The sequence below is a fragment of the Macaca nemestrina genome, chromosome 2, assembly GCF_043159975.1.
Source record: "Macaca nemestrina isolate mMacNem1 chromosome 2, mMacNem.hap1, whole genome shotgun sequence".
NCBI classification, from domain to species: Eukaryota; Metazoa; Chordata; class Mammalia; order Primates; family Cercopithecidae; genus Macaca; species Macaca nemestrina.
Genome location: NC_092126.1, coordinates 23,895,913 through 23,922,217, shown reverse-complemented (window position 1 = coordinate 23,922,217; position 26,305 = coordinate 23,895,913). Strand labels below are relative to the sequence as shown.

The window sequence follows — 26,305 nt, the reverse complement described above, 5'->3', positions numbered from 1 at the left end:
TAACCTGATGTATTCAAATGGCACTCAGTGTCCTTTGAAATGCTGGTGGGTTAAGATTGATGTTAATTTTTTCATTCAATTTGTGGGTGTGTAGGTTATTTGAATTCCACTTGTGACATGTGTAAAGATTTGAAAAAAAGGAGAGAAAGTATGCAAGGAAATATGGCAATTTTAAGTAAAACTAAACCCCCAAATGTAACAAGCTCACAAGTTTTCTGATGAAAATACATATCAAGGTAGAATAAAAAATTTACTTCTAAGCCTCTGGCTATTTAATGGACTATAAAATTGCTAGAAGTAAAACTATGAACAAAGTAAAACCCTTCAAATTTTATCATTAAGATTTTTTTCCATAATGGATCTTAGATACCAGAGGAACAAACAAGAATCTATCTATCTGTCTGTATATATCCATGAATTGACCCAAGTTAACATCAGGTTAATCAAGGTTGAGCAGTGAAACCCTGTTTGTTACTTCCCTGAAGATTTTTCACCTATAATAAAGATACATAATTTTCTAAAATATTTGGAAGATGTTAAAAAGAGAGTATAAATATTTGACATTAGTTGAACCTATTAGATATCTTATTACAGCTAATAGCCTTGTAAACTACTATATGAAATACATTTGCTCATATACACATATGTATTTATGTGCTCAAGATCAAGCTCCAGTACTGATAAGTCTCTAGCTTGCTTGTAGATTCACCACTGCAGACCTGTGGGGAAAGCCTGCTTTTTGCCTCTGTGGATCCAACTGCCTTAGCTAGCTCATGGTGGTATTTTCAACTGTCATTCTGATATCCTCTCTTTGCCCTAAATGGACCTCCTGAGCTAGCCCAGCTGTCTTCTCTATGTCTCCCCTACAACTTGCCTTACATTTTCCCATTTCACTGCTGCCTTCTCTCCAGACTTTTGCCTTCTCCAAAGCCCCTACTTCTGTCTCTCATCTTTGTCTTTTCCAAATCCTATTTTCTCTTCAAGACCCAACTCAAGTTCTAGCTTCCCCTAGATGTCTTCCCAGGTGACCTCAGCTTGAAATGATGTTTACCTCATTTGAACACACATGGTGGCCCATGGCTATGAGTCATATGGTATTTAGGCATTTATTACTATCACTTTTTATTATAGTTATATAAATCTATCACACCAAAGATATGAACTTAAGGGGGTAGAGAATAAATCTTACTTGTCTTTGCCTACCGTGTACAAGGCATTAGGCCAAGTTGTGGAGGATAGAATGCTTATTGGTTGAGTGAGTGAATGAATGTATACTTATACCAGTATTTATTGAGCAGGTACTATGGGCCAGGCCTAGTTTTAGATGCTGAGGTTACAGCAATGAACAGTGTATCCTCAAGGAACTTGTATTGTGATGAGGGGACATAGACAATAAATAAGAAACATGTATTCATGGAAGAATTTGTGATGAGTCTGGAGGTAACATGATAATATATGGGGAGGCAGGAGAAAGGAAGGTCAGCCAAGGCACCTCTGAGAAGCAATGTGTGGACTTTGACTTGAGGAATGTCAAGAAGGTAGCCTTCCTTAGGGCCAGAGGAAGAACACTTAAGGCAGAGAGGAAAGCCAGTGCAAAGTCCCAAAGCCAGAAAGGAGGCCCATGTGGTTAGAGCCCAGTGATGGCATGAAATGAGGAAGCGGAGGTAGGCAGGGGGACCCGTGATGCTCGGCATTGTAGAACATAGAAAGGAGATGGGCTTATTCTAAATGCAATGGGGCATCTACTGAAGGGCTGTAAACAGGGCATAGACATGACACAATGGTTACTGCATGGAGAAGATATGTGAGGAGCCAAAGGAAAAAACAGGCAGGCAACAGCTGTGGTTTGCGCAGGCTGAAGTGCACTATGGGGATGGCAGTAGAGATGGAGAGGCCTAGAGAATTCCAGTTGTATATTGGCAGCTGAAAACAGGGGCCAAAAGTGGACTGGCCGTGGGGTAAGGAATCCAGAATGACTTCTTGGGGTAGTGGTGGTGCAGGGTGTAAAAGGAGAGATTCGGGTGTGTGTTCAGGGGTGACCTCAGCCCTTGCTCAGCATGGGTGAGGCTGGCATTATACAAATCATGACCAACTGGCTTTCTGCTTTGACTATTTCATTGGTATTGTTCAAGGTGAGTAGGAAATGCTGCCAGCTGACCTCTTTGCTGAGTCCTTGGCTCTGAGCCAGGGACTTCTGGCACATGCAGAATGGAGTGGGGCCAGATGGGACTCTCACTTCTGCACTTGTTCATAGGGTGTCTTCTTGTGCCTTTGCCAGGCTAGGCAGGAAGACCTGGGCAGATAAGAATTCAAGGTCCTTGGGCCATGGGATATGACTACAGCCTCACTCTTTTCCTGGGATGAGCAGGAATAAGATGGTGGCAGTGCAGAGTGTGGTGGTAGTAAGGATGGTGCATGTAGTAACTACTTATGTAGTTGCTAACAATATGCCAGGCAGCGTTAAGCCACTTGTATCTATTGCTTTATGCCATTCAGCAAGGGCATAAGGCATCTGAGCCTTAGAGAGGTGAAATAACCTGCCCAAAGTCAAACTTAAAAAAGCAACAGAGGCAAGTATGGAACCTGGGCTGTCTGGTTCTAATCCCCATTCATGTAACTACTAGATTATCTTGCCTTCTTCTGATGTTATTCTAATAACTTGGAGTGATAGATGCCTTCCTGACATGATTGCACGTGTCCTGTGAGCTATACACACAGACCACATACGGTCTCATCACTCACCCTATCTGACCCTTCTGCTTATGCCCCTTGTCTGAAGCTACCCCCGTTGAGTGTGTGAAATCAGACAGTATCTCTGCCAGGGAAAAAGTAGGAAAGGTCTCCTCTGATCCTAAAGGTCACATTTTATACTTGGGTAGACATTCCCCCAAAGCTACAACTTTGCATGAAAATTAAGGGAGCAGAATAATGATACGATGTCAGCAGACAATAACAAATGATGTCAGTAGACAAGATTATTGCTGTCAGGGGCTGCTACTGGAGGTCTAGAAGCGAGCTACCCTTGGTGGAGCGACCTGCTTTCCCTTGTTTGGCATCAGATGCTGCTTGTTCTCTTCTCAGCCCGCTTCTGCTTTTCATCCTCGCTGTCATCACACATGAATTGTTGGTGGTGAAATTAGGCATTTCTGTAGCCTCAGAGATTTGAGTAGATTGGAGAAAACTAGAAAATTATATGATTTAAATGCTTTTGGGAGAAGCTTTAAAGATTGGCTTTAGATTTATTATGAAAATCTTAATGGCTTTTGCAAAAGTTCCTCATTTGCCAAAGACCCTAATTTTCTCAGACCCAAATATAGATTTAAAATCCAGATCAAATCACTGTCTCTGTTTCTTTTTCTTTTTTCTTTTTTTTTTTTTTTTTTTTTTTGAGACAGGGTTTTACTCTGTTGTCCAGTCTGGAGTGGAGATTTTTGGCATAATCATAGCTCACTGTAGCCTTGACCTCCTGGGCTTAAGTGATCCATCCACCTCTGCCTCCTGAGTAGTGGGGAACCACAGGTGAGCATCACCAAGTCTGGCTAAATTTGTTTATTTTTTGTAGAGATGGGGTCTTGCTATGTTTCCCAGGCTGGTCTCACACTCCTGGGCTCAAGCAATCCACCCACCTCGGCCTCCCAAAATGCTGGGATTGCAGGCATGAGCCACTGCGCCCAGCCCTGTCTCTATTTCTGACTTGAGTGCTGGCCTTAGAGTGAAAATGAGTCCTGGTCTTAGACAAAAAACGATGTCAGTAGTTCCTCTGAGGGAAGAAGGTACGTACGCATTCCAGATAAATGAATACTTTCAGCTTTAATGATGACATGTAATCCCATATGACATATTTTTATACTATCGTTAACATGATAGGCCTCCTCAAATTTTTTTGGAACAAAATGGGACATCAACACATAAAAAATAAATAACATGTGGCAGTGTTGCAAGCACAGGAAAAGGGGTATTAGCATATAGAGGAGGCAAATCCTAATGTGCAAAAGCCTGTTTGCCACACGATACCTTCCAGTACATGAATACCATTTAGCAAAGCTGCCTTTAGGTAAAGATTCTTAATGTCTTTGCAGGACTAATTCACTACTCAAAAGAGTGAAGTTTTCGTCCTGAGCATAAATACTCAGTTGGAGTCACTTTTCTGCAAGGGGTATGTGTAAATATGTAAACTGGCTAAGACACAGGGCTTAACTGTACTATCTCCAAGGATGAGTGACTGGAACTGTATGTTCAGTTCAGCAAATATTTATTGAGTTCTGTTCTGGTTATTTATTGCTGTATAACAAACTACCCCCAAACTTTGTGGTTTCAAACAACAATTTTAAATTTTCTTTCAGAGTTCTGGGGATTGATGGGCACAGCTAGGGGACCCTCATACAGCTGCCGTCAAATGGCAGTGGAGGCTGGTGTTATGTGAAGGCTTCTTTACTCACATTTCTGGTTCCTGGGCTGCTTGGGAGTCTCTCCTTCCGTGTGGCCTTTTCACATGGCTAGCTTGGGATTTCACTGCCTGCTGGTCTCAGAGTAGTTGGACATTTATTATGTTTTTCTTCTTCTTCTTCTTATTTTTAAATATATAGCCAACTGCTATGAGAGACCAGGTGGTTTCCCTCCCCCAGGATACCCAAGTGGAAGCTGCAAGGCTTCTTATCACCCAACCTTAGAAGTAACGTAAGTATCACTTCTGCCGAAATGCACTGTTTAAAGGCATCACATACCAGCCTAGATTCAAGGGGAGAGGGGAACAGACTCTACCTCTCTCGGAGACAGAATGGGCTGTGTATACAGGGGGAAGAAAGAATTTGATGGCAGCCATCTTGGAGAAAAGCTACCACAAGTTTCCATCACACACAGCATAGATACTCAAGTGTGGAGGCTGAATGGAACATTGTCCTCCTGTGAGAAGATGCAGGGGTTATCCCAGGCACAGAGGGGGATAGGGTGACAGAAATGAAGTTCGTTGTAGAGACAGACAGGACAGTGGAGGAGTTCTGATCTCTCCCAATAACCCTCTAGAGAAAAATGGCTTGGAGAAGCAGTTATTTACATTTGCATCAAGAGGGACAATTTCTTGAGCAGATGAAAGATCTGCAAAAGATACATTTCATGTCAGCCCTACAAGGAGAAGAAAACTCTCTTGCACATGGGTAATCTCATGGTTCTGACAGAAACCTAATGGCAAATCATTCTATGCCATAGATTCTTTCCATAGGTGGTTAGGCTGGTGAACGGTTAGGGGCCTTTAAGTGAACAGTGCAGACCTCAAGACTGGTTCTAATAACTAGATATTGTGCTGCCTTTGCTGAAGATACCACACAGCATGAAGATATTTGATTATATTTTGCTTTATAGAGGTGGTTCTCTGCTTCCAGACATAGCACGTCACCTCCCCAGAGATGCTTCTTCTGACCACCATGTTCAGAGAAATTAAGTCTCTCCCCACTTCCAGTTCACAAACTCTTTGTCCCATCACACTGTTTATTGCCCTCATTGCACTTACCACTACCTGCATTTATTTTATTTACCTCTTATTGTCTGTCTTCCACTAGAGGAATGTGGCTGACTTATTTAGTTCCTGGCACACAGTATCCACTCAATAAACGTTTCTTAAATAAAAGAACAAACCTTTAAAGTCTGGAAAGAAACACCTTATGACTACTTAAACAAGTTTAGTTGGACTAGTGTCCATTCTCTGTGGGGAGTAAAGACAATAAAAGTATAAAATTCCCAGGAGAAGTCCAGGATGAACTTCAAATCTTCTACCTTACTTGGAATTCAGCTTGGTCACTATTTGAAATCAGGAGACAGTGCCAGGCCTGGAAGTGGTTTCTACAATGTCCATTTATGGGTGACACATTTGGGGAAAGGATAGATTTTAGTTTGCAATGAGGTAGGACTCTGTCTTGCTATGCCCCAAGTGTATTGCGTTAGAATTGGTCTATCAATCCAGAATTAGTGCTTTTGAATTTTCTGGTAGATATATCAGGGTGGGGGTGACGATGCAAGATCAAGGCACTGAGAAGCTGCTCCTCCAAAACGCTGGCATCTTTCAGAGGTTTTTTGGGTTTGTTCAGGTGCCAAGAGTGCATAGGGTAGTGGGTAGAGGCATAGATCCTGGAGTTGGCTGCATCCATCACCACTATTCACTAGTTGTGGGAGCTCAGGCAAGCTTCCTCAACTTCTCTGCCTTAGTTCTCTCTTCTGTAAAATGAGGATGTTAACCACATCTACCTACAGGATTGGCATAGGAAGTTAATGAATGTAAAGCACTTAGAATAGTACCTGGCATATGGTAAAGGCCATCTAGGTATTTGCTAACACTGCTGTTAATGAAAGCCATCAACAAAGTGCTGGCACTGTTGTTTCATTACCATGAAAATAATTGTGTCAGTACAGGTAAATTATGCATAAGCTTTTTCTTTCCAAAACTTCCTTTAAGGTTGTTGTTATGTTGTTTTAAGAAAAAGATCCACTATCTCATTGTAATGTTAATGTTGAAGTACAAGGATAATTATACCACTGTATCTTCTTGTTCAGATGGGGAAGTACTCTAACGTGCCCTAGGGATACATATGAAACCACAGAATATCTGTTGTCAGGCAGGTACTTAAAAAGGGTTTTACATCATAAGGTAAGAGCAAAGTCAGTCTCAGATGGTCCAGCCCTAGTGAGGCAGGTACTCTTTCTAATGAGGTGGGTGGAGAACCTGGACTTGGAACCAGAAGACGGAGTTGGCTTTGGGGCCTGGCTTTTAGCAGTGTGATCTTGGGCAAGCGGCTTAAGGCCTCGGGCTTGGTTTGTACGTCTGTAAAATGGGGATAGTAATTCCAGCTTACTTCAAAGCACTGTGAAGTCCAAATGAGAAATGAATGGGAAGAACTTTCACAACAGGTAATTTTTATAAGAATATTAAACACCAATATTGCAAGGGTCTGGAAGGTCTTTTATCTCTACACACTCACGCCCACCAACCCCTATCCCTACTCCCTCATTCCCATTGCCCTTCTTGACTCAAGCTCATTTAATTTAAGCTAAAAATTTTGACTTCTGTTGACATAAAAATATACTAGCGGTCTAGAGGCTATTCTAAAGGGAATATTTGGGATTGAGTTTAGGGACTAAATATGCATATACTGGGTATCTGAGGAAAGAAATGGGTGTACAAAGTAAAAGATGGCAGACAAAACATTTTACTAATTAGTTGGTCCAGGAGTGGTCTTTCTAACAGTAAAAGCAAACTGATATAATGTGGCCTAAGAAACTGTTTTAGAATTCAGCAAATCACGGACTAGATGGTAGGAATGGACTTTATACTCATACAGACCTAGACTCAAATCCTAGCTTTGCAAGTTACTCAACCACTCAGAGCTACAGTTTTCCTATCAGTAAAATGAGGCAATAACACCAGTATCCCAAGGTGATGAGGACCGAACAAATTGAGGTAGAAAACGCTGGCGTATAACTGAAACTGATCTGTGCAAGGAAGCCTTACCAGGAATTTCCGTTTTTGCTTCCAGTGGCTGCCTTGGGCGTTGGTCGCCACGTGGGCTTCGGTGACAGTTTTGATGAGCTCCCATTCCTCGTCTGTGGGCTCTGGCTTGTGCCCGATGGATTTCTGCAGCTCTTCCCGCCGTCTCTTCTCCCGGTTCTCCTCTATCAGCTTCCTCTTGGCCAGCCTCTTGCTGTCATCCAGCACCACTGGGAGCGGGAGAAAGATGAGACAAGGCACACAGATGGTCCCAAGACACACAGCAAGCTGCACTTCCTGGAGCCTCAGGGGTGGGACCACTGATGCACAGATGGCTCAGTGGGTCCTTTGGGGTGGGTCACACTGGGACATTTTCTCTCCTCACTAGCAAACTGCCATTGACTAGTCTTGTCCAACACGGTCTCTAGAGCCAAACTCCCCATGACCGGCCAGCTTTTCAAAACAAAGTCCCCAGAGAACCTAGACACTACGCACTCCAACTCCACAGAAGGTGGTTCTAAAACAGAGTGAAGCAGAGAGAGGTAAAATCCATACTACCCACAAGATCACAGAGAAATCTCTCTAGCCAGTCATCTGAATTCACTGTCTGGGTTTCTGTCCTCCCTGCTTCCCCTAAAATGGTTCTTAGTAAGGAGAACTTCAGGTTAAAGAAAAGTTATGGGAAGAAAAAAAGAAACGTTATGGAGCAGTAAGTGGGAGGCTCATGATCCCCCCCCCCCTTTTTTTTTAGAGGAAAAAGGACCCTAACTCTTCATGGCTCCCTTAAGGGCTAATTGGAATGTGGCTGGGCCTCACCTGGGCCTCAGGGCACTCACTGTGCATTATTCTCTATCTGGTCCACCCTCAAAGGTGGCTAAAGAGCCCAGGCTTTGGAATCTAGAAAGACTTGGATTTGAATTCTGATATGATCACATTCTAGCTGTGTGACCTCTGGCAAGTTCCTAAGGTTCTCTGAGCTTTCCTTTCTTCCTATACAAAGTGGGCTCAATAATGCCCACTTCACAGAGTATTCAATGTGATAATGCATTATAAGTGCTCAGTAAATGCAGTCCTGACTTCTATCATTTGGGTGAAAGGAAAATCAGAAGGGCAGGTAACAAGAAACCTATATTTCTATGGTTAATTTCCAAAAACAAAACCGTTTCACTAGATTTGGTAACTATCAATGGAATGGAAAGACTCAGGTTTTACATTGCAGAGTCACAGTATTTTAGAACTGGAAGGGAGCTTAGAGGTCATCTAGTCCTACTCTCTCTTTTCAAAGAAAGAAGAAGAAATTGATCCAGAGAGGTCGTGACTTGCCTAAAGTCACAGAGCAAGTTAATGGCAGAGCCAAGGCAAGACCCAGGACTCCTGACTCCAGTTCTACGACATCACTGTCCTAGGGCCATTTCTTGATGAAGGTGTGACCTGGTAGGAAAAGAAAAAAAGCAAACATAGCAAGAGAAGGAGAACCAAGGTGCCTAGCTAGTCCACCATTTAAATATTCTAATTTAAAGAGGATATTAAATTACAGGTCATTTAGATTTGACTGGATTGTCAAAGTCATGTGAGAGCTTACAAATGAGGACAATATGAATGAGCCCTGTTAAGTCATTTTGGTTCAGTTACTAAAGGGAAAAGAGGAATGGTAATAATACCCTCAGTCCCTTCCCAAATGCTTCAGGTGTGCCAGGACTGTTGCATTTGATGAACATTATCTAATTTAATCTTGAAAACAGCTCTACAAGGTAGGCAATGGTTTCACAGAAGGAAAATCTCGGCTTAATTCCAAAGGTCACACAGCTAGTAAGTGACAGATCTGGGACTCGAACAGAAGTTTTTCTGATTAGAAAGCCTGAGCTCTTAGAATCCCTCACAGGCAAGTAAGGGGCACTCAAAATTTATTTCCATACAGTCTAGATTAACCCTGAGTTTTTAAACCTCATAGACACTCATATCTTAAACTTCTCAATAAAGCACTGACGTGGATATTCAATAATAAGTTTGTCATAGTAGCATATCTAAGTATTTGGCTCTAAGTCAATCATATTCACATATCCTTATCAGGCATATTGTTGGCAAGGGCTAAAGGCCTTTAAGAGATAAAGATAAAGAACATACTCAGCCAGAGGTGGGGATTAACCCAGGATTTCCAGCCTAACACCCTAACATAACCCTCTTCCTTTTTAAAGATTCTCCATTCCTTCTTCTTTAATGGGCAAACCAGAACATTTCACAGATTTTTTTTTTCTCAGTGAAAGAACTCTATTTCTCACATAAATGTGAGCCATGATTATTTCTTTCATCAGGAAAAATCCTCACTGTATTTTCTTTTTTCTCTCTTAATTTTTTATCTTTCTTTTTGTTTTTAGTTTTTAACCAATAGTTGGAATCTCTCACTGATGTGCAAAAAATTTATGCTGGTAGAAATCATTAATACTGATGCCTGGCAAAAGGGAGGCCACACATTCTGAATGACATGATTCTTATTTTTATGATTAGATTAATTAAAGTGACTGGTGTAAATCCCTCGCCCAGTGTGGGGAGAAGAGACCCCAAGGGCTAATCTTGCCACCATATGCTGTAGCACTTTGAAAACTGGGTAGGACGACTTCAGCTCGGAATGTCTTTATTGCTAAAAATATAACAAACAACCAACTGCAGGATGACTCATGCAATAGCACTCAACTTTGCATTCTTCAGAAATTTCTGAACACGATGTTTTCTGCCAGTGCCCCATCTTCAAAAATGTCCATTAAATAAACTCCTTGTCTCTGCTCCTGAAAAAATATTAGGACTAGTCCCTGAGGCTCTACCCCACGTGAACACTGTGTATAGAATGATACCTTATCAAGGTAAATGGACCAGACCTCCCATTTGTAATCTCTGTCTCAAACAGAGTGTTGCCAACAGCTAGGCCTGCAAATGCGATAGGGATAATCTAACAGCATTTTCTCTTCCATCATCCATACTTTGAGAGTTAGGAGGTGATATGACAGGGTAGGACGGAACCCACCCAGCAATGGCTCCCACCTCCCTTTCAGGGCAAGCCTGGTTGTGGGGAGTGAAGGGTATATGCGAAAGTAAGGTATTCCCTTCTCTGTCCCCATGGGTTCCTGCTTTCTTTTCTGCCCAGTCGATCCCCTTGAACCAAACTCTTTCCTAATCAACGTTCCTTGAATATGAAGCAAATGAAGATCTACTTACAATCTGTTGCCATGCCAACATAGATGCATTTCTTAAAGCGACATTCCTGGCACTGATTTCGCGTGACTTTGTCTATGACACATTTTCCTTCATATTTACAGGAATAGGATGGATGGAGATTTTTCTGAATGGTTCTTCTAAAGAAACCCTATTTGAAAAACAAAGACCCAAGACAACAGTTTCATATTTTCTAGAAATCAATGATTCTGGAATTTTGTGTCCATATAACTATGAGATGAATTGTTTCGGACCTTAACCTGTTTCTGGGCCTCTAGCTCCACATATTCAAATATAAGACAGTTGGCCCAGAAGGATCTAGTGAGTTCTAAATCTGAGCTGATGATGCCATAGGACTACAGAGTCAACACCTTTTTTTGGTATTTATTCAAGGAAAAGAGGCTAGTAGGAACATCTAGTGCTTGTTTTTGTTTTTTCTAAATATTGAATGTATAAGTAAATTATATTGTTCTGTCTCATAGAGTGACATAATTGTGTTGCTAAAGGAAGCTATGAGGAGTTTTGCTACTTTATACTGGGTAATAAGAAAGCTCAAGACCAAGAAGAAAGTGAAAAAATGAAAAGAGATGGATACTTGCAATACTTTGTTAATTAAAAATCTAATAATAGTAATTAAACAGTTGTACTAGCTGGCTTCACGGATTTAGTTTAATACTTGTTTTTGACTCTTGAGACAGCCATGATCAGCTCACTTGGCCTTTCAAACAATAGGACTCAGGGAGTAGAACATTCCAGGTTTTCTACCAAGTTTTTCCCCATAGCTTATTGCATTGAGGTTTTCCTTTTATAACACTCTTTCTTTGGTATCTGTAGATATACACCTACAGGTTCAATGATTCTTCCTTCCTTAAGGCATGAGAGAGCACCTCTGTAGCATCTGGGGACACTAGGTGTGGGTGACTTAGGTAATATTCTCAAGAATGTGCAATACTAGAATTTTTCTGGACATGATCCTCAGGTTGAGGCAACTGTCATCTGTATTGTAGGAATTAATAACAGTAGTGAGCACTTACTTTGAGGGCACATTGCAAAGTGCTGTAGAAACATTTGATATCCTTCTATCTTCCCTACAACCATGTAAGGGAGGTGCTCTAAATATTTCCATGGTAGGGATTAAAAAACGTAAACCTCAGACAGGTTAAGCCATTTGACCAAATCACATGGTAAGTACATGCAGAAACTTGGGTGGGATGGAAACCAGCCAGCAATGGTCCCCACCTCCCTTGCAACCCAGGAGTGGCACTCCACATCTTAATTGCTTAGCTGCTTCTATTATGTATAATGAAGTAAATTTTACTGTATTACTTAAATGTTTTAGATGAACAGATTATAAATAGTCCTGTCCCACCCACTTAAAAAGTTCATTTTATCTGTTGGTAGAATAACAAGGCAAAATGAGTTTTTTAAAATGTAAAAAAATTAAAAAAAAATGTTTTTTTGAGACAGAGTCTCACTCTGTCACCCAGGCTGGAGTGCAGTGGTGCGATCTTGGCTTATTACAGCCTCCACCTCCAGGGTGCAAGTGGTTCTCATATCTTAGCATCCAGAGTAGCCGGGATTATAGGCATGAGCCACCACGCCTGGCTAATTTTTGTATTTTTAGTAGAGATGGGGTTTTGCCATGTTGGCCACGCTGGTCTTGAACTCCTGGCCTTAAGTGTTCTGTCCTCCTTGGCCTCCCAAAGTGCTGGGATTACAGGCATGAGCCACCATGACCAGCTAATTTTTATATTTTTAGTAGAGATGCATTTTTGCCATATTGGCCAGGCTGGTCTCGAACACCCGGTCTCAAGTGATCTGCTCGCCTCCGCCTCCCTCCCAAAGTGCTGGGATTACAGGCATGAGCCACTGCGCCTGGTGGCAAAATAAGTTTTGATGGATGTTTTCTGCTAAGGCCTAAAGGGGGCCTCTAACTTTGTTAGATAAATGGTGGGAAATACCAGTTGACCTAGATTCGACCCACATTTTTATTATCCTGGTTAATGTTCTTTGGCTTTGATTATATACATATACCCTATTGCATATTCCTCCCTCAGGCACAAAAGCTCTTTCTTATTATGAAAATGTCCAAGGTAGGATGTTATATTGGGCAAAGCAGAATAAAATGGGAAAACATCAGGAATAACTGAAATGAACAGACTTGATTTTGGGGCATATATGCAAATCCCTTATCATTTCCATTGTTCAAGTTCTAACAGAAAACTGTCATATTATATTTGGGTTTTGTGTTCATAAGCACTTGAGTCCATTAATCTGAGTGATGTTGATACACTGTTATAAGATTCATTCAGTCACACACAGGGCAGCTGTTGGAGACGTTAGCAATGTTTTCCTGGGTGTGCAGGGTGGGCAAATCTTGCCAAAGCGTGAATGTCAGAGCATGCCATGAGAGTGAAAAACAAGTTTCCCTGCAAACCTCGCTTTTCTTTCTGTTACCCTCTGACCAAGGAGGGCAAAGGAGAACTAAAGAAACCCAGAGATTGCTGGCAAGATGTATGTAACAGACAGGGAGGAGAGGGGTAGGGTAGCACGCCTCCTTCTGGAGGAAACAACAATTTCCTAGAGGTAGAAATACCAAAGTCCAAGACATCCAGTAAGAATGCTGACTGCTTACCAGGATAGGAAGATTGTTAGTCTATCTGAAGTTGGGGAGACCCTTGTCTCCCTCATACTCTGATGCTGACTCATGTTCAGGGGTGGGGTTAGGGCAAGGAGTACATTGACCAGTAAGACCATGCTAAGCAGAGAATGAGGTGTGACACACCAGACCCCAGGGTTTTCCAAAAAGTTACTCTGTTCACTTTTTATTGGAATGAATGAAATAATTTATACTTTGCTTATTTCCACAAAAGAGTTGAGATAGCTAGCTCTGTTATACACTATACCATCTTCTCTTTGGCCTATCTCTGATGACTTTTCTTGGGCACTTCATGGACCAAATCCTTTTAAAGATGTTGGCCTTTCTTTTTTTTTTTTTCTTCTTGAAATGTTGGCCTTTCTTAAGCTGTAATTAAAGTACATTTTGACGTATGATAAGGAACCACTTCATTTTAAAAAGTAACAGATATTAACTCTTGGAAGTGGACTTGAAGACATTTAAACAGTCTACTTATTAAAAAAAAATCCTTTTAGAGATGAGCTGACAAAAGAGATGCCCTGGGCAATAAATAAGGACATATATTTCATTGATGATTTGTTGGTAAGAAGAGGTCTTGCTTTTATAGACCAGTATCAGACATGTTTCTTTGCATTCTGAGAAGAACTGTATCCATTTTTTAGTACTTTGAGATGATGCACTGATCAATGTGAAAAGGAGATAACTCACTCTTCTAGTTCACTATTCTGGCAGCTGTTAAAAAACTTTGGTTCTTCCTCTAACAATAGTTTGCTGTGGGACAGTATCAACATCCTTTCTACAAAAGGTGCGTAAAAACTTGGATATCACAATAGACATGACATTTCCAAAAGATTTCACTCTTCTCAGGGTGAAAATTGGCAAAAAGGATTCTCTCCATACACATTGCAAGTATGGGGTAGAAATATTTTTAAATTACAGGTTTGAATAAACAGTATAGGAAACAACCCTTTCATCTTTCACCACTCTTAAACACCGTGTGTCTCATTTGGAAAACTCATTTGTCTTTTTCCAAGATGCTTTGTCATTACATGATGGGATCTGCACAAGTGCCCTGGGAAGGCTCTTTTCTGATTTTACGATGAAGGCAAACCTAGATACAGGATTCTGACCTGAAACAGAGGCACAGAGCCTGAAGTCTAGATTTTGCTACACTATTTCTTCTTTTAAGAAAACCTCAGCTGATCCAGGCTCCAGACATCCTGTGATCTAGGGAGAACAGGCTAGCTGATTTCTTGATCATCCTGAAGACATATGTGAGGCAGGGATATGGGTTAATAGGCTCAATTCTCTCTTTGTTTAAGTCAATCACTAATAATGTATTGTCCTCTGTAAGGCACATTCACTCTTTAGAGTCATTTTGGGGAATTAAGTATTAAATGGAAAGTATTAAATGGAATTCCATATTAAATGGAATTAGGATCTCTCTCCCAGAATTCTAAATTTCCCATTATGCACTGATTTAGAACCTTAGTGCTGCATCTAAGGTAGGGAAAGCCTTATGAATTGGGACTAATTTAGAGAAAAGTCTAGTTTGAATTGTCGAACTTTTGGAATGAGAGTAGGTACCTAAAGTTATGAAGATTTATTACTTTCAAATCAAGCCAATAAAACTACTTTCATGAGACTGTCTGCAAGTCTCTAATTAATAAATAGCCAGGACTTACTTGTAATTAGATTCCTTAAATTCCCTAAGACATTATTTCCATAGATGTAATGGCCACCTTTAGCCCAGTCTTTGTTAAAGGACTACAAATTCCAGATCAAAGGGGTCTGGATAAATGAGAACATGTAAGACCACATTTCAAAAAACAGTCTTGCAACCTTAGAAATTGCCCCTTTCCAATGGTTGTATTATCTCAAACTTTTTTGCAGCCTTCTCCTAAATGTTTCCTAATTTCATGTACAAAACATAGGGAATTTGCAAGGAAAATCTTCCATTAGGGAAAAAGAAAACACCTTAATTTGAAACTGAGCTAACATGTCAATTTGGTGGCTTTACGAGCAAGGGTAGGAACAAAGGGGGGCAGTTGGAGAAGGGGAAGAAGAGGAGAAGAGGTAAGGTGGATGAGAGAGGAGGGAAGGTGAAATGTTTTTACATTTAATACAATTTTTGCTTTAGGGTTTACATCTTCTGATAATTTAGTTTTAAATATAAGAGGTAAAAAAGAGAAGGTATTTAACAAGTAAACAATTTAAAAAGTCCTTCCCTGACTTTAAATACTTCTTTACTTATGAAACATTAGCTGAACAAACACTAAATACAGCATTGGGTCAAGCTTTTCCCTTTATGGTGGATTTCATTTTCAAGGCTAGATCGTTGGACCAAAAGATATTTTCCAGAAACCTTATCTCGATTTTGTTGATGAAGTCTTGTAAGTAGGCCAATTTAGGCTGAGTTTCAGGAAGTGAATGGACTGTTGATCACTGGCATATTCTTGTCAAGTATTTCCTGCAGATAGGACTGTACAGCACAAAATTAGCTGATGGATGACCAGAATCTACTTAGTCACTGCAGGCTGTGCAAAAAGCCAATTTGGATAATTTCAGAACATAACTGAATCTAAGTAGCCTCAAAGATATTCCCTACTGGAACCCTTGAAAATGAGCATATTCATTCAGACTAACAGCAGAAAACAGCCTGTGGTAGAGTAAACTCTGTCTCTTCCAACACTGTAGATAAAACAAGAGGAGAAACAGTTATTTCTCAGGATGACAACATGTTAGAAAGGACCTATGCTTTATAAACCCAAAGTAAGAGTTTTATTAATTTCTTTTTATTTTATGGATTCTCTTCCTGTTTTAAGAACACTTGCAGAAGTAAAGAAACCAGACATCACACTCATTTAGTTATTTATGATTTGGGAAAAAAATTCAGTTCTTGAACATGTCAAAAATGAAGAGCACAACCAGACACCTAGATGATCACAGGCCATGGATGTTAGGATTTGGTTTTAATTTGAACTTAATGTTGCATTCTGGAGGAGCACTGGGAGGGGACGGGAGCTGGGCTAAGCTCCATGCTCGTGGACCCAGGGCAATTACCTTGCAGCCTTCACACGTGATACAGCGGTAGTGATACCCAGTGGCTTTGTCACCACACACTACACAGAGCTCGTCCTTGTCTAAGTAACTGGGGATGTACCCTGTGAAGGAAATAAAAGAAGGAATATTAAAAAACAATATATTAACGTCAAAGAGACACTGTAGCTAAGATTGCTAGACCGGAGACAAAATTGACTTGCCAGAAAGAGATAACAACAGTAAAGACTTAGTGAAACCAAACAGTAAGAATTTTATACTCATAGTGTAAACATAGGCCCAGGATTTCAGAATGCCTTGGAAATAACTCACACCTATAATCCCACCATTTTGGGAGGCCGAGGCAGGCGGATCACCTGGGGTCAGGAGTTCAAGACCAGCTTGGCCAAAGTGGCAAAACCCTGTCTCTACTAAAAATGCACATAATTAGCCGGGCATGGTGGCAGGCACCTGTAATTCCAGCTACTCAGGAGGCTGAGGCAAGAGAATCACTTGAACCCGGGAAGTAGAGGTTGCAGTGAGCTGAGATTGCACCATTGCACTCCAGCCTGGGGAGCAAGAGCAAAATTCTGCCTAAAAAAAAAGAGAAAAGAAATAGCTGTGATCACTTGCTGTGCAGGTAGGAATGGCAGGAAGGCTGCAGAGCCAGTGACTCAAGCAGAGGGGCCAGGATTTGAGCACTGTGAGTTCTAGATAACACAATCTCTTTAACAAGGCTTATTTCAAAACCTGTTTTCAAAAGATTTGATCCACTTTGGAATCACAGTACCATGCAATAAATTCAGGAAACTTTATAGCTGGAAGAGTCCCAGGAGATGACGAAGCCCTTGAAAGGTGAAGAAACAGGCCTGCAGAAGTTTGGCCTTCCTCAGGGTCACACTGGAAATTACCAGCAGGATTAAAACCCAGGTCTCTTAATTTCTAGCCCTCCAGTATAATATGCTGGTCTTTTTCTAAATATAGAGAGTTAACTTTAAGTAGAATGAATTTTGCCCCCTAAAAAAATTAGGTAAACTTGTGATATTATGATATGCAATCCAACAACACTGGATAGTGTGAAATAACAGAGGTTTTGTTTATTAAGAAAAAAGGAAAATCTAAACATGATAACTCTCTTTTTTAGTGGACAATGAGTTTATTAGTTTAAATTCCTTGACCCAGGAAGCTAAAAAGCACAAAAGCAGAAGCTTCCTGTTTCGCTCTTGTCTTTGCTCTTTTCCCCTCCTGTGGAGAGGATGCCGAGACACAGATGCTGATTCAGGAGGGCAGGTTCATTCTCACCTGTATCAATGGTTTGCCATCGATAAATTGTGTGATACATAGAATCACACAGCTTAACATAAGACCAAACAATCAAAATGAGGCAGGATTGGTTGGGATGTGAAGAAGCAAGAGGCTGAGAAACAATCCTTTCTCCTGATCATGGCCCTTACGAAGTTTTTTGACTCAGTAAACTCTTCATTCCAATAAAGATTAGCTAGGTTGAAATGACTGATGCCTTACTGTGTATTTTACCATGGCATTTCATAGACCTTTTATTAAATTAGGTCAGTTGCCGAAGTCTTGCTTTTCAGAAAAAAAAGCCATTAAGGAAACAATGAAATAAATCCTTTTCATAATTTCTTAGAAATTATTTTGCTCAAACTTTACTTTAGAAAAATGTTCCTTCTTGGGAGGCAGAAAATTGACTTGAAAGTGAGGTTTAGTAATGTACAGGATTGTATTTTTAAATATCACAGCTTTTCTTAGTTTACTTTTGCATCATGCAAACCATGATGCATCTGTTGAGTTCACTGCAAGGGTTTCAAAACTCTCGTCAGTCATTTTTAAAATGGGAATCCTGGGAAGGATCTGGGCAGAGAAAAAAATGGAACTAGAATGCTTTGTGTGTTCATTCAGTCATTTATCTATGAACTGCATTTATTTAGCATCTACATGTGCTTAGCATTGTTCCAGGTGCTGAAAATATAAAAATGAGTAAGACATGGTTTCTTCTTTTGGAAATTCATAAGCTGAGTTCTGTTTCTGTAGCCTTGGTCATTCCTCAGTGAGAAAAAGAGAGGTGAAAATGAAGAGAAGAACATGACAAGATGCTCAACATCAATGCAGGGAAATGCAAATCAAAACCACAATGAGATACCACTTTATACTCACTAGTACGGTTTTAACAAAAATGACAGTCACAAGTGTTGGTAAGGACGTGTGCTCATGTGCTTTTGTGTGCATATAAAGACCTACTTATAAAACACAGAGTAACTTTTAAACCACAAAGTAACTCAATTAGGAAAACAGGCCCCTTCCTGGTAGAGGCAGATGGACTATACAGACCCATACTGTCAAAAAAGCTACATCTTGACCTCTTATACCTCGAGGTTATATGCAACTAATCCAACAGAATGAAGACTTTTATGTTCTTGGTATCAAGTACAGAATGCAGAGATAAGGGAAAAAGCACAAGTCATTTCTGTCTAATCTCAGGTATAAGAATCAATTGTAATGTAGTTGAACACTGTTGTACTTGTGGGACATGACTTGGTAGGGGTCAAAACAAAGTGTCCAAGAACATTAACCAGAGTTGGGAAGATGCAGGTAGTTCCCCCTCACCTCATATTTCCCCACCCTGTCTCATGAGACCTGCTGACTTTATCTTTTGGCATTGGCAGCCGGACACTGAAGATTTATTCCTACTTGTAATTCAAAAATTTATGTAGATGGTGTTTAAGGTTCTTGTGGAATCCAACAATAATTAAATCAGTGACTGGAATGGACTCCTTTCATTTACTGACTGCTAGGCTGAGAGGTGGTGTGCTTTACTCTCTTATTTCTCTAGATATCTTCTTCATGGGTGGAGGTGATTAAATGTCTTTAGTTAAATCATCAAGCCTTCTACAGAAACATCTACTTAAGTTGGTTGCAGTTGCTTACATGATCATACTAGTGCGCCCCACACCTTGCTTTCTTTTCTTTAAAATATTAACTTTAAACCATCTAATTTATCTAAAACAGTCACCACAGGCAATGATACATCAATCATTATGCTTAAGTCCATTATTCTTCATTAAATAACTTCCATCAGGAAATAACGTCCCACACATAGTGACTAGGTAGGTGAGGATTCTCTTAAAGTTACTGAACACAATTGACAACGTTACATACTAACCAATTCTCCTAGAGAACTTAACCATCTTTTGCTGTTGTATTTAAGTGTCTCCATCATTTTCCTTTGTCATACTCACCAAATGAGTTACACAATGGTCAATATGCCAAACCAAGGAAAATTCACATGTATCATTAGTTTTGTTGCCAAGAGTGGACACTAATGAGGGTCATAATGTCAGTGTTGGGTTCTGCCTAGAAACAAATACCACAGACACAATCCTGGAAGCTACAACTGTTCATCTGAGGAACTGCATCTGCTAGTTGTCCCGGATGACTGCTAAAGAAGCCTGGTCAATAACCCTCCAGAAAAAAATTAAGGTCCATGACAATATATGATAGTTCAAAAATGATATATGTCCCCCAGCTCTTGTCTGCTCAGATGTATTATTTTTCAGATTAATACATTATGCTGCCACTTTATTAAGCATATTTTTATAAAAGCAAACTCCATCTGTTTGTTCAACAAAGGACTTGAGATTTTTTCAGTTGACATTTGGCAATGTCTGCTTAATTGCTAAGTATTATCTTGCATATCTTGCAGTTAACGCTATTTAAAAAATATTCTCTGAGGGACTTGTCATGTAGAAGCGGAAAGTTTTGTACATTTGCACTACAAAGCATGCAACAGGTAGTAAGCTTAGCTTCTTGGTTGAAAACATATTCAGTACTTTCTTCCCTATGGACAAGATCAGAAGACTGGCTAGTTTAATTCTTTTGAGTGAATTATAACAGAATCTCAGGTCCTAGGAGGAGAAACACTGGTTCCTCTTGTCACCTTAGCAGATACATGGCCCTTAGGGAAGAGAATATAAAGCAGATTAATCTTGAAGGTAGATCTAAAATATCAGGTGCTGCGTAGGACAGCAGATGTAGCAGCAAGGGAGGAGAGCTGAGTTCAGAGATCTTTTCCAAACTGGCAAATCTTACCATCTGTATAAGACCACTTGCCTAGCAGAACCAGTCCTGGCATCTTAAGGGAGGGGCTGTGATTTGTGGTAACGGGAAATACTTTGGGTGGCTCAGAGAAGTGAAGAAGTTCCATGTTGCTGATTCCTCTTGTGAAACTATCAACTCAGAGCCAGTAAGGACCCTAAGTATCTTGGGACGGGATAGAGGATGAGACTATATTTTGTCACCCCTCAGAAAGCTAAGTCATTAGCATGCTGAGTCACTCTTCTGATTTTATACTGAACCTCCTCAGTTCATCCTGCAGCTCAGACCTTCTGATTTAAGCTTTTTTTTCCCCCCACCAGCACCTTCCCTACGTCATTTCTTTGCATACTTAAAAACCTTGAAAGGTTTATCCTTTAGCCTTTCCCCAACATACGAATCCTGATTCCTTTTATCTTTTTTTTTTTTTTTTTTTTTTTTTTTTTTTTTTTTTGAGACAGAGTCTCGCTTAGTCGCCCAGGCTGGAGTGCAGTGGCGCGATCTCGGCTCACTGCAAGCTCCGCCTCCCGGGTTCACGCCATTCTCCTGCCTCAGCCTCCCCAGTAGCTGGGACTACAGGCGCCCGCTGCCTCGCCCGGCTAATTTTTTGCATTTTTAGTAGAGACGGGGTTTCACAGTGTTAGCCAGGATGGTCTTGATCTCCTGACCTTGTGATCCGCCCGCCTCGGCCTCCCAAAGTGCTGGGATTACAGGCGTGAGCCACCGCGCCCGGCCGATTCCTTTTATCTTTAATTCTTGGCAGTAGGTACCAAGCTGTACATCATGTTAATCTTTAACCCTGTGATAGACACTGTATTAAATTAAACCATCCATTCATCCATTTGTTTATTTAACGGCATGTACGGGCGTACTGTGTGGAAGACACTTGATACAAACTTGAAACAGCATTAACTTTGGAGGCCTTCATCCAATGCTGTCTGCAAATTCTCAGCAGAGCTGCCCCAGGGGCTCCCATTTCACATGATATTTCCTCAGAACGTGCACTGTTTTCCTGCCCTCCCTACCCCTGCTTGGGATCTTGGAGTCTCTTTCTTTACTCTTTGCCCTCTGGCTGGCTGGGCCATGGTGTTGGGGGACAGCAGACAATGGCTCCCCAGGCTTTGAACTCTGAAGCACTGGTGGGCGGAGGAGGGGTGAGCAGAAGGAGGACCAAGTAGAGGTGTCACTCTAGAAAAGGGGATGAGGATATGATGCCAAAGGACCCTGGATTCTCATTGGAGGCTTTAGTGCAGAAAAAGGGACAACATGATGTTTGGATCATTTCTTCTGACTCAAGAATTCCTGAAACTAAAACATATTTTCAAAATTTCAATCTTTTTTAACTTTTATTTTTTGAGACAGGGACTCACTCTGTCACCCAGACTGGAGTGCAGTGGTATGACCATGGCTCACTGGAGCCTTGAACTCCTGGGCTCAAGCAGTCCTCCCACCTCACCTGCCTGAGTAGCTGGGACTACAGGTGCACGGCCACCACACCTGGCTAATTTTTAAGTTGTTTTGCAGAGATGGGGTCTTGCTATGTTTCCCAGGCTGGTCTTGAGCTCCTGGGTTCAAATCATCCTCCCATCTTGGCCTCCCAGAGTGTTGGGACTACAGGCGTAAGCTGCAGTGCCCAGCCTATTTTTTAATTTTTAGGGCCAGGTTTGGGCATAGTATAGTTTAATGTATAAGCAGTACCTAGTGAAATGTTCCTTTCGCCGTCCCTGTACATTCAAATCCTTAATAGCTGACATAACCTTTCAATCTACAATTAGAGGGAAAATATTTGAAGATGCAAATCACTCAAAAAGGAAATAGGTTGATATAATGCGTTTGAGTCAGTATATCCATCAAAAGGGCACACATTCTGGCAGCATACAACATTTGGCTTGCAGAGTGTTTTTTAAAATCTTAGCCAATTTTTAAAACCAGGAGATTTCATAAAACATACAGAATTCTTGCTTCATGTGAAAAACGGGAGGAAATGGCAATACTGAACCCAAATTCTCACAGCGTAACGATCAGCTGAACTGGGAAGGTAGCCCTGCCTCCCAAGAAACAGACGTCCTTTTTAGCTCTCCAGTCAGAACCTCTCCCAATTGTGTGCATCGGTTGCTATTTATTTGTGTTCTTGCATTATGCCTTTTCATAAATAAAGAAATATTTCACAGAATTCTTTATCTTTATCAAAAGGGGAAACACAAAAGTAGTTTGAGAAAAATGAGAAGTTTTTTTTTTTGAGGCGGGGACGGGGAGAAGGATGAGTTTCACTCTTGTTGCCCAGGCTGGAGTGCAATGGCGTGATCTTGGCTCACTGCAACCTCCACCTCCTGGGTTCAAGTGATTCTCCTGCCTCAGCCTCCAGAGTTGCTGGGATTACAGGTGCCTGCCACCACACCCGGCGCCCAGCTATTTTTTGTTATTTTTAGTAGAGATGGGGTTTCATCATGTTGGTCACGCTGGTCTTGAAATCCTGACCTCCGGCAGTCTACCCGCTTCAGCCTCCCACAGTGCTGGGATTACAGGCGTGAGCCACTGCTCCCGGCTCGAGAACATATTTCTTCATGGAAGTGAGAAATATTCTTATCATATACTGTGTAAGCATTATGTGTCTTTGTTGAAAAATTTAAATTAATACAAAGGAAAATGCCATCTACAGATTAAATAGAAATAACACATCAATATAAATAAGGGGGTCCAGGAAAACCACATTTCCAATTATATACCTTTCCTTCCTATGATATGAAATGCAGGTACCCTTTAAAGTGCACATATTTAAGCATTTTTTCACGTCAACCAGGGCAGTGATTTACTGTCCCATGCATAGCAAGTGGTCAATACATAATTGCAAATGCCATTCAACTTAGGTAGTTTCACAATCCCTCCGTTTCCAAGAAGTAAAGCAAAAAGGACTCTTAGCCTCCATTCAAAATATACCTTAAAATTGCCATTACATTGAATATAATTAGAATTACAATTAAATGTTATATCATTTTTGGAAGAAAATTATTTCTCCATCAAATTTTACAATGGCCTTTGGCATAGCACAGCAAAATTGGAGCTTAGAATAAAATCTCAGTTAAATGAAAAGCTCAGATTCACAATTTTCATACTTCGGATTTCCCTATGTCTCTTTCTCTGGTGACCTTTCTAATGACAAAGCCTGAGATGATAGGCAATTAAATTTATATCCCAAGGCACACTGTAAATTTGTCAGGCCCAAAATTAATGCACTGTGAAGTTCATAAAATCAGCTCCTGATACCAGGGAGTAGATAAAGAAGAGGTAGCAGTTCAGTCCTTGGTCCTTCCGTGGACTTTGGCTTAACAATGCTCAGCTCTGCATGAGGGTGAAGTACCAAGAAAGGCCCTCCATGCTCCCTAATATCAGGCATTTAATCACCCCAAATTATTTTGGTATCAGTATCCACAAGCAGAATATGGCCCCATTTCTAGTTATAAAGTTCGCAAATTCACACGCACGTATCCTCTCCTTGGTGAGCCAGGTAAGGCACAGGCACTGATGACAATGATAAATAGCTAATGCATGTGGGACTTAATACCTAGGTTATGGGTTGACAGGTGCAGCAAACCACCATGGTGAATGTTTACTCATGTAATAAACCTGCATGTCCTGCACATGTATCCTGGAACTTAAAATAAAATTGAATTGAATTAAATTAAATTAAATTAAAAGAAAAAAATTAAATTAAGCAGCCATTGTAAGACAGCTTTCTCTCTTTCTCTCTCTCTCGCTCTCTCTCTCTCGCATACTTGGAGGCATTGGAGTTGTAGAACCCTGGTATTGATGAGATCATTTCCTGTTTTAAAAGAGGGCATGAATTAGAAAGCAGGAAGGCAAAGTCGTTAGAAGAGTGGGGAGGGAGCAGAAAGTCACTAGAGATAGGTGATAGTTGCCTCTGATTTTGCTGTTAGAAGCAATTTATAGCTTTGGGCTCATGCAGAAGCACCCACAGTTATGTCATGCCCTGAATCCTAGAGAAACACAAGTGTCATTTCTTTACCTGAAAATCCATTCAGAATGGGATTCAAAGTTATAGCTCTAAAAATGTGGGCTATCAGCCCTTCAGCCTTATGTTACACAAAAGAGAAGGAGCTGTTGCATTTGTCATCAGAACACCATCACTGTCGTTATGAGCTGTGCTGCTCTCCCTGCAGGTGTATCCTGTAGTCACGTGGATGTGCGCTTTAGGGAGTGCAAAATAAAAGAGGTTGATGCTTTTGTGGTGCTTATGATCTAGATAGATTTGACATAAATAAGCAAACATGATGAGGAGAACCCAAATCCCAACAACGGAAATGAGCTATGACATGTATGTAAGTATTATGTTGCATGTATATATAGTTATGTAGGTTCAGGTGTACTCCACTTTGACAGAAGTCAATATATGAACATTTAAATATGATATTTGGAAATGGAGGAGGGATTTTAATATTATAAAAAATCCTTTATGAAAGATCCTTTACTTCAGATATTCTCCAAGTAGTAAGTTCTTCACCATTAATGCAGTGGTCCTCAAGTGGAGGTGATTTTGCCTCCCAGGGGACATTTGGCAAAGTCTGGAGACATTTTTAGTTGCCACAATTTCTGTGTGTGTGTGTGTGTGTGTGTGTATGTGTGTTTGCTACTGGTGTCCAGTGGGAAGAGGGGCCAGGAATGATGCTAAACATAATACAATGCACAGGACAACCATCACAACAAAGAATCATGTGGTCCCAATGTCAATAGTGCCAAGGTTAAGAAACCCTAGTCTAATATACTTTATATATAATAAACTATTTTTCACAGGTGATTTACACAAATGATTCAGGGCTATTTTATAAAACAAAGGATATCTGCTTTTGAAGGCAGGGCTGCTTGGGAGCAGGGGTGATGAGAGCATGTGTTGCTGGGTAATAGAAGAGGCTGGTGGGCTGTGAACTGAGTTGGTGACATAAAGTGATGCAGGCTGACAGTAGCAAGGTGGCCCACCAGGGTGTGGTTGGCAGTGGGTGACAGCTGGAGGAAAGCATACTGGTTCAGGGATGGAGACTGGGGTGACAGAGAGAGGAACCCCTGGGGAGACTGGCCAAGGTTTCTGGAACAGAGGGTGTGGGTAAAAGCACAAAGCCATAATCAAAATTGAACTCTTGAGGGCAGGGAAGAGTTGGTGAAATCTGCGGTAATAGAAAAGGGCCCAAAACCTTGAGAAGGAGCCCTGTGGTGGTGCAGAGTATGGGGAAGAACTGCCCCTGAGTGGCTGGAAGCAGAAGGCTTTAAGCAAGAGAGGGTGAACCTGGAGGGAAGAAAGGCAGGAAAATATGGCGGCAGGTATCTGCAGACAAGGAAAGCAGGTGTGTGGGGTGACTGCTCGAAAGCACATTCTAGGAGTCTCCGAGAGAGCTGAGGAAATTCTTTACAACAGCTGGTACCAAGGGAGCGGATGAGAGGGAAGTACCAAGGACAGCGCACGGGAAACTCAGTATTCCCAAGGCTCTGGAAACAGGAAGAATACAGATAACCAAGTGGGTACCGGTGAAGCCAAGGACCCATAAGATGATGGGATCATAAAAGCTGGACCAGAGTGGGTGGCAGGGAGGGAAGCAGCTTGATTTCAGACTGAAAGCTGAGAAAAAAGCGTGCTTGACTATGAAGAAGTATTCATGGAGGCATGTGAGGTGGTGGATATGAACTCCATATGCAGAAGGCCAGCAGGGCCACCATTCCTCTGCAAGCCTGCCAGGCGTCTGACTCCATTTGCTCATAATTCTTTGGACTCCTACTGTTAGCTTTCATTGTGAGTAGGGGCAATGCATGCTCTGGATGAGGTGAGGGCA

General features: G+C 41.1%; 1 protein-coding gene and 1 long non-coding RNA gene across 24 annotated transcripts in view; one reads left to right on the top strand and one right to left on the bottom strand.

Moving 5' to 3' along the window:
* The window catches only part of LOC105488927 (thyroid hormone receptor beta), a 381,615-nt gene that overhangs the window by 17,711 nt on the left and 337,599 nt on the right, over positions 1 to 26,305 (bottom strand). For all 18 annotated transcript variants that reach the window (XM_071090815.1, XM_011753445.2, XM_071090812.1 and 15 more), the window contains 3 exons: positions 16,383 to 16,483; positions 10,685 to 10,832; positions 7,499 to 7,704 (listed from right to left, as the gene is read on the bottom strand). In XM_071090815.1, the coding sequence (XP_070946916.1) occupies positions 7,499 to 7,704; positions 10,685 to 10,832; positions 16,383 to 16,483 (455 nt within the window). The remainder of the gene's footprint in view (positions 1 to 7,498; positions 7,705 to 10,684; positions 10,833 to 16,382; positions 16,484 to 26,305) is intronic.
* Positions 1 to 26,305, top strand: part of LOC139361856 (uncharacterized) — a 59,972-nt gene that overhangs the window by 4,356 nt on the left and 29,311 nt on the right. The window lies entirely within an intron of this gene.